The following is a 10000-nucleotide window of genomic DNA, read 5'->3' on the forward strand; positions in this document are numbered from 1 at the left end:
GAGCTATCTGAACAACGTATCGCGAACGCGCAAAACAGTCAGCAAGTTGCGCTCTCCCGCTTCAGCGGCACTCATCGCTGAGCGCGCAGCCGTAGCATACCGAGGACACACTCCGTCCTCATGTTCAACACCACCATCCATCTAGCAGCGCCCATACACAAAGCCACTCCCCCTCCCCCCGGCAGAGATATCGCCGGGACAAACACAAAACAGATCATAGCCTTCATACTCAGCATCACACAAACACACACACACGCGCAGCCGAGCTGTATTTCACACAGAGGTCTGTGAAGTGAGGGCACTTCATCGCCTCGTTGACACCAGACCCTTCTCCATTGAGAGTGCATCTTGAAATGGTTTATTGACTTACAACTGAAATGGTTTATTGACTTACAACTGACTTGCATTTAACTCTTACCAACTCGTTTCAGAAGTGTAGCAATCTTGTAAATGAAGGGTTTAAACGCAGTTGTACTCAATTCCAAAGACATACGTCCATCCCGGATAAGCGATTGCATTAAATGTATTTACGTGCCTGTGTTTTAGAGACATTGGAAATGGGCTTCAATGGCCTCTTGGCCAGACGGCCCTGCAGAGCAAATCCCAAATTTGACGAAAGTTCGTACAGGTATTCCCATGCTAGGACTGCGTGTTTCTGTCTTAATTATGACAGGTGTGTTAGATTGACGAATGATCAAATGTTTCTTGTCCACCAATGAGAGCAGCACAGTCTCTGTGGAGAAGCCTAATGCACACTCCTCACGGCTCGTCTCGCGACTCCTCACGGCACCAGTATCGTCCGCCGCACAGCGCTACACTCCATCATGGCTCGTCTCGCGCTCTTCTCCGCTGGGGTCCAAGGACGCGCGGCCCAAACTCCATCTCTCACTGGTAATTAGCGGCTGTGCGACAGCTTCTGCTCGAGCTAGTGATGTAGCGCCGATGCTGGCCACGCGAGCCGCTCTCCTCCGTCCCACTGGCCCAAAATAAACGCACGCGATTCCTCCCGGGACCACGCACCTGCACGTTGGCCATTAATTACTGCGCGCGCGCTTGGGGCGTTCATCTCCGGAGAGGGAAAGGGCGCCACGTTCCGGGAGTAGGTCACACACAGGGGCGTAGCCAGGATTATTTTATTGGGGGGGGGGGGGCAGCTAGGTCCAGACGTTTTATTGGGGTGGCACTTGGGAATCAAAACTACTAACTACTGTAGAATTCTGGGGTATTCTTATTGTATTCTGATGTGTTCATATGTTACTTCTGTGTGTAGTATACAACAGGGAGAGGTCCATATTATTGTACATAACTGTGCCTTAGGCCTGTGTACCAGCAGGAAGGTAATACAGGCCGATGTTTAGGAACATCCGAGGAACATCAGTGATAACATGGGCCGAGGGAGACAGCATGTCTGCCTATTCGGGCTAGTATCTCCATCTGGCCAGGGCCGGGTTGTGTACACTGGTTGGCACCTGCCACGTTGGCATGATTGACGTTTGTATGTTTTAGTATAACAGGCTTTGTCTTAGGTTTTTACACGGAGACGGATCGAGGAAGCGACCCGAGGAGCATCTTCTGTCGGAAGGCTCAGCAGCCGCTTCTAATAACAACCACAACTGTTAGACTCTGCACAGTTTTACTGTTTGAGACTTAGCCTGTGTTCTGTTATTCATTATTGTACCATCTACAATAAATCATTATCTAATCGCCGATCCTGATCCCGCCGTCAAGCTTTATTAACCATCTTCAATACAGACATTAGAACTAAAATACAACGCAACAACCAGAGAATCCAACACTACTCAAAGCGTTTTAAAGATTAGGATAGCCTATTTTAACAATGGCAATAAATTGTGTAAAGCCAACACTGATACACAGGTCAGTTTGTTGTCCACTCCAACACATTTTCCATAAATAGGCCAATGCTATAAAAAAGTACATTATGATAATGCACCTTACTTAATCAGTCTTATTCAAATTAAAGAACAATTATAAATAGGCTACTACAAATATTGTATGCAGATATTTCTTTCTGATATCCACTCCAAGTCTGGCAATCTGGCAATATAAGAACCATGGTGAAGGGGGCTTTGGGGCTGAGCAATTTTAGAAATTTGGTGTACAGAAATGAATGCCATTTTTTTTATTTAAAAATGAAAAATTCCCTTTCTGTGCTCCTTATCTGTGACACGAACTGATCTGACCTGACTGAACCTGAGTTTGCGTTCTGTGTGTACACTCATGATGATTCTAAAACAACTTTTTACTGCATTGTCATGAACAAAGTGAAGGCAAAAAGGTGTATCTTTGTCGAATAAATTGGGATGCAATGTGAGTCTCGAATTGGATGCCATGCAGGAATTTGCTGGGATCTCAAAACCGCATTATGAACATACTTTGCCATAGAGAAACACGTTGGATTATGAACAGGCCTTGCCACCACAACACACAAAAACGTGGGGTAAGTCGAGCTATATGAAGTTATTATTTTGATGTCATTTCGTCTGTTTTATAACCCAGAAGGATTTACTTGGTATCAAATGATAGCGCTGTGTCTTCTCTTTCATCTGACATGCGTGACATATCTATCCGATCACGGGTTCGTGAGTAGGGCCTAATTCAAACGAGAGTAATGGGTGTGCAGCGTTGGTTTTTGTACATGATGTTATTTTGCAGTCACGTTGTCTGTTTTTATAGCCCAGAAGCGTCGATATCCTTGGTACCAATAGATAGCCCGTTGTCTCCTCTTTCCTCTGATATGCTTGCCATATCTATGCGATCACGGGTTCGCGAGTAATTCAAACGAGAGTAATGGGTGCGCAGGTGAACTGTAAATATGAATCAATTGGATTTAATTTCATGATTTTTTTTTTTTTCCATACTTGATCGCACAGGCAAGTGTTTAGTCTCGTTGGAAAGCCCCACTTCTGCTCTGCCACGCAAATAAGGTCTCGCTGTGATGAACAGTTCTGGAGCAATGTAACAAAGAACTCAGGCAAAGCAGCCTGCCTATGCCTGACCAGCTATGGCAAGAACCACAAGCAGTCAGCAATTTATGTTTTTTTATAAAGTAGCCTAGGCTAGACACTATTAGACTACTTTTATTGGAGCCATCCGGAGATATGTGCCTAATATGCTAGCATTTCACCCGAATTGTATTGAAATATTTTTGTAACATCGTTAGCTCGAGCATCTGATTATTTCTGATCAGCCCCACACATCAATGTCAGAGCCTACCTAAGGACAGCCCAACGCAGCTCACTTGGCTATGATTCGTGACACATTCTAACATCTTATTAGCATTAATTTTCCAACTCATCATCAACTCACCTGTTGTTACTGAGGTTAAGTAGTAGTCTACTGTCAAGTGTTTTTAACAGATGACTTGAATGGTCCCGCTGCTGCTGCTGCTGCACTAGGCCTAGCCTACTCACGATTTGATCACAACAGTGGGCTACACTTCCTGACTGGGCCAATGGTCGTAGATAGAGTGCAGTAATTGGTTCAGTCCCTGCTTTGCAAAGTGCCGTCGAAAACGGCAGCAATTTTTTTTGTTTTACTTTTCACTGAACGGAGCTGGGGGGGCCAGCAGGGTGGCCAAGCTTTGGCCAGTGGTGGCCGTGGCCCCCCCTGGCCACCACGTAGCTCCGCCCCTGCACACACACACACACACACACACACACACACACACACACATACACACACAGTAGGTCAGAGTAAAGAAAGAACTGAAAACGTGACACACACACACACACAACTCACCTCACCTCTCTATACACACCATAGACTGTATATATAGTTATATATATACAGGATATGACACACACACACACACACACACACATACACAACTTACCTCACCTCTCTATACACACCATAGACTGTATATATAGTTATATATATACAGGATATGACACACACACACACACACACACACACACACACACACACACACACACACACATACACACACAGTAGGTCAGAGTAAAAAAATAACTGAAAACGTGACACACACACACACAACTTACCTCACCTCTCTATACACACCATAGACTGTATATATAGTCACACAACTTACCTCACCTCTCCTCTCTATTACACACACACACACACACACACACACACACACCTCTCCTCTCTATACATACACATACACACACACCTCACCTCCTCTCTATACACACACATAGCTCTCCTTTCCTCTCTATACACACACACACACATCTCTCCTCTCTATACACACACACCTCACCTCTCATCTCTACACACACACACACATACACACACACACACACACCTCACCTTTCATCTCTACACATACACACACACACACACACACCTCTCCTCCACATGCTTTTGTTGCATTAGTTATAGGATCTCTTGGATCAAGTAGATGTCAACAAGCTTTCTGACCTCAGATCAGCAGTCACAGGGGGGAAACAGAAACAAAACTACACACACACACAAACACAGAAACACACAGAAACACACACACACACACAATTACACACACACATATTTTATAGGGAGACAGTCGTGCACACACACATACACACACACACATATTTTATAGGGAGGCAGTCGTGCACACACACTCACACACACACATACACACACACACACATATTTTATAGGGAGACAGTCGTGCACACACACACGCATATTTTATAGGGAGACAGTCGTGCACACACACACACACACACACACATACACACACAAACATATTTTATAGGGAGGCAGTCGTGCACACACACTCACACACTCATTTGATGTGTGTTCTGTTCTGGTAACACACACACAGAAACACAGAAACACACACACACACACACACACACACACACACACACACACACACACACAGAAACACAGAAACACACACACACACACACTCATTTGATGTGTTCTATGCTGGTACTCACACTCCTCTCTTCTGCGTCTGGCCTTCTCTGTCTCCCGCTCCCTACGGTGGCTCAGGAGGGACTCGCTGGCCGTCTCTGTGTCCACCCCCTCTCTGCTGCTCACCGCGTGTGCGCTAAAACAAACACACACACACACACACACACACACATTTATGCCAATAATCACACATATACATGTACACAGATATATATACACACATAAACACACACAACTTAAAGTGCCCACATTATGACTATTTCTCAACAAGTTAAAAATAGGTCTATGAGTTCCAGAAAACAAGTTTCTGATGTTGCTTGCAGGAAAAGATTCTTATTACAGATCTCTATTCCCCTCTGATTCCCTCTCCTTCCGTGCCGCCTCTGCTGCTAGGAGTGTGTGCTCATGTAGTGTGTGTACATATTCATGAGCTGCTGCGGTGTAGAGACTAACGGGACTATAGAACGTGTGAACGTTACGGAACTAGAATGGGACCCTGAAGTAGGAGGGGAGTGTCCAGGGAGACGCTTTTTGGGTTAAACGCATTTTTTTGCATCGTCTTGGCCGATCGTCCAAACGAATCCTGTAAACGAAATCTTGAATTTCCCCTTGGGGATCAATAAAGTATCTATCTATCTATCTCTATCTAACGCACTGCCCGAAACCGCACTTTTTTGAAACCTGGTCCCAGGGTGGAAAAATCTGAAACCAGAGCCCTTGCGAGTTCGTAGCCAAGCGAAACCGCATACCTGCCTATTGATGATGTCATCGCCACACCTCAGCTGCCCTGGATTTGACACTTATTGCCTAACAATACTAGTTTTCATACATGACATTACCTGCAATTACACAGTAGGATAAATATCACAACTGGTGCTGTGCAGCGCCAATAGCTTATCATGACTTGGTGGACTGAGCAGTGTTTTTCCTATGTGTTTTCTTGATGCATTCTAGCTACTGTCAGTGACTGACGCGAGAGAACTAGTCAGAAGTTATTAGGGAAGTGTGGTGTAAGTTTAAAATTAATTAAAACTTTAGCATAGTGCCGGTGTAATTCGTTTATTTTACATGTTTACAACATAAATAAATGCATTCATAGTCTAGTGAAGTCAGATATAAGCCTACAGGTCGCTTAGAAATCATGTTAAGCCTAGATGCGACAAATGTATCGACTGTTACTAACAAAGGTATTACAGCAATATTATAAATGTGGCGATAGCCTAATACTTGGGTAGGCCTAGCGTTTAACCTATGCACTTGCAGTGATAGCCAAAACTAATGTGAATCGCGGACTATACAACCAAAGAAAGTAAAGGAGATTATTTGCACCTGCGTTAGCCAAATAAAGGGACTGCACCCTTCACAAAGTGAAGTTTATTAGTTTTACAGTTGACTACAGTTGACAGTTCACTATCAGTCCACACAAACGATTCTGGATTCCTTGCACTAGCCATTTTCGTTGTAGCCAGAGAATGTCTACGGGCTCGGTCGTATTCTGTCTGTATGTAGGCTATACACCGCGCAAGCTTTGGGGAATTTCTGAAATAGAAAGAGTGCCACCTACAGGACTGGAATATGAAGTAACTATGTACACACTCTATGTACACACACTATGTACACACTCTATGTACACACTCTATGTACACACACTATGTACACACTCTATGTACACACACTATGTATACACACTATGTATACATAGTGTGTATACATAGTGTGTGTACATAGTGTGTATACACTCTATGTACACACTCTATGTACACACACTATGTACACACACTATGTACACACTCTATGTACACACACTATGTACACACACTATGTACACACATACATAAGTATATAAGTATAAGTATATATACTCTTTTGATCCCTATATAAGTATATAAGTATAAGTATATATACTCTTTTGATCCCTATATAAGTATATAAGTACAAGTAGTATATATACTCTTTTGATCCCTATATAAGTATATAAGTATAAGTATATATACTCTTTTGATCCCGTGAGGGAAATTTGGTCTCTGCATTTATCCCAATCCGTGAATTAGTGAAACACACTCAGCACACAGTGAGGTGAAGCACACACTAATCCCGGCGCAGTGAGCTGCCTGCAACAGCGGCACTCGGGGAGCAGTGAGGGGTTAGATGCCTTGCTCAAGGGCACTTCGGCCGTTCCTACTGTTCGGGGTTTGAACCGGCAACCCTCCTGTTACAAGTCCGAAGCGCTAACCAGTAGGCCACAGCTCTCGCCAAAAAAATGATGACGTAGCTGGCCATGCCGATTTTGACCAGCCGGAGACTGAAGGCAGGATACATTCAGAAACGCATATCTCACTCAGAACAGCATGGATGTTTTTTTTTTTCCAAGTTTGTATGCGTGTGGAAGCACCAGAGACACAAAATAACACTCCAATCCCAGAAAAAAGTGTTTTTTTTCCACAATATGGGCACTTAAAGTATGTATTAGCATAATACACACTCATCAACTAACCACACACACACACACTCTCATCTACTAACCACACACACAACCACTCAACACACTATCAACAGTTAACCACACACACACAACCACTCAACACACACTCATCAGCTAACCACACACACACAAGCACTTAACACACACTCATCAACTAACCACACACAACCACTGAACACACACTCATCAATTAACCACACACACACAAGCACTCAACACACACTCATCAACTAACCACACACAACCACTGAACACACACTCATCAACTAATCACACACACACACACACACAAGCACTCAACATACACTCATCAATGAACACCACACACACACACACACACAACCACTCAACACACACTCATCAACTAACCACACACACACACACAACCACACAAAACACACTCAACAGCTAACCACACACACACAATCACTCAACACACTCTCATCAACTAACAACACACACAACAACTCAACACACACACATCAACTAACCACACACACACACACAACCACTCAACACTCTCACACACACTCAACAGCTGAGCACACACACACCCAACCACTGAAAACACACACACACACACACACACACCAGTGTTTCCCCTAGAATTTTTTCCAGCAGCGGTGCTGTTGATCGTAGGAAGCCCCCCCCCCCCCACTCATCAATTAACCACACACACACACACACACAAGCACTCAACACACACTCATCAACTAACCACACACAACCACTGAACACACACTCATCAACTAATCACACACACACACACACACACAAAACCACTCAACACACACTCATCAACTAACCACACACACACACAAACTTACACACACACACACACACACACACAAGTCACACACACACACACAAGCACTCAACACACACTCATCAATGAACCACACACACACAACCACTCAACACACACTCATCAACTAACCACACACACACACACAACCACTCAAAACACACTCAACAGCTAACCACGCACACACAACCACTCAACACACACTCATCAACTAACCACACACACACACACACACACACACACACAATCATTCAACACACACTTATCAACTAACCACACACACACACACGACCATTCAACACACACTCATCAACTAACCACACACACACACACACACACACAACCATTCAACATACACCCATCAACTAACCACACACACACACACACACAATCACTCAACACACTCTCATCAACTAACCACACACACAACAACTCAACACACACACATCAACTAACCACACTCACACACACAAGCACTCAACACACACTCATCAATGAACCACACACACACAACCACTCAACACACACTCATCAACTAACCACACACACACACACAACCACTCAAAACACACTCAACAGCTAACCACGCACACACAACCACTCAACACATACTCATGAACTAACCACACACACACACACACACACACACACACACACACACACACAATCATTCAACACACACTTATCAACTAACCACACACACACACACACACAACCATTCAACACACACTCATCAACTAACCACACACACACACACACACACAACCATTCAACATACACCCATCAACTAACCACACACACACACACACACACAATCACTCAACACACACACATCAACTAACCACACACACACACACAACCACTCAACACTCTCACACACACTCAGCTGAGCACACACACACCCAACCACTGAAAACACACACACACCAGTGTTTCCCCTAGAATTTTTTCCAGCAGTGGTGCTGTTGATCGTAGGAAGCCCCCCACCCCAAAAAAAGAGAAACATTTGAAAAAATGACTCCTTAAATTGTGACTTCTGGTGGATTTTGTGAAAGAAATGGACAGATTGAGTTACAAATGATGACATAACCATCAACACAAGCATTTGCAAAGCATGATTATTGCAGTACTTGAACAGGATTATTCATGTTTTTCTTTCACCTTTTTCATTTACATTATTAGTATTAGCCACTGTACACTGTAGGCCACTGTACAAACTATTACTATTTAGAATATACAGTGCTGTGCATAAGTTAAGACATTTATATATAATGTATTTATTTACGATACATGATACATTAAAACATAATTGATGTCCTATTTTTTTTTAATTAAAGCATTAAGACAAAAGGCAAAATATGTTTTTTATTCCTCCCTTTAGTTAATTTCAGCATGGGTGTCTTAACTTTTGCACAGCACTGTATAAACTATATAGACTTCTCTTTCATGTCATTACACTGTATTGGTGCTGTGCAAGTGGAATTGAGTGCCTGTCACTTTAATGCCGTGACGCCCGTGAGGCTTGCTTGATTTTCACGGTTTTAAGCTATGCGGATGAAATGAATTATGTTTCCCATGTCATTTGGTAAAATAAATGCTCAAAAACCCGAAGAAAATCTATCTTGGATTATAGCAGATAAGTGGCTTGTGTCATATCTATAATTTTGGTGAGCTCTACAGGAATTACAAACTATCTCAGATGTAAATGCTTGCGTATCCTATTACTCAAATTCAATTAAACCCACCAATAGGCTAGCTAGACCTTAGTTACACAGCCTAGGTATGTTAGCAACACAGGGCTTGAAAGCATTGCCTGTATC

At 43.4% G+C, this 10000-nt stretch overlaps 1 protein-coding gene across 4 annotated transcripts in view; it reads right to left on the reverse strand.

Moving 5' to 3' along the window:
• The window catches only part of dvl1b (dishevelled segment polarity protein 1b), a 48186-nt gene that overhangs the window by 22033 nt on the left and 16153 nt on the right, over positions 1-10000 (reverse strand). For 2 of the 4 annotated variants that reach the window (XM_042088726.1, XM_042088725.1), the window contains exon 4: positions 4917-5029. In XM_042088726.1, coding sequence (XP_041944660.1) covers positions 4917-5029 — 113 coding nt within the window. Of the gene's footprint in view, positions 1-418; positions 1009-4916; positions 5030-10000 lie in introns of those variants that run through there. The other 2 variants (XM_042088728.1, XM_042088727.1) reach the window with 1 other exon arrangement.

The sequence above is a fragment of the Alosa sapidissima genome, chromosome 4 (genome assembly GCF_018492685.1).
Source record: "Alosa sapidissima isolate fAloSap1 chromosome 4, fAloSap1.pri, whole genome shotgun sequence".
NCBI lineage: Eukaryota > Metazoa > Chordata > Actinopteri > Clupeiformes > Clupeidae > Alosa > Alosa sapidissima.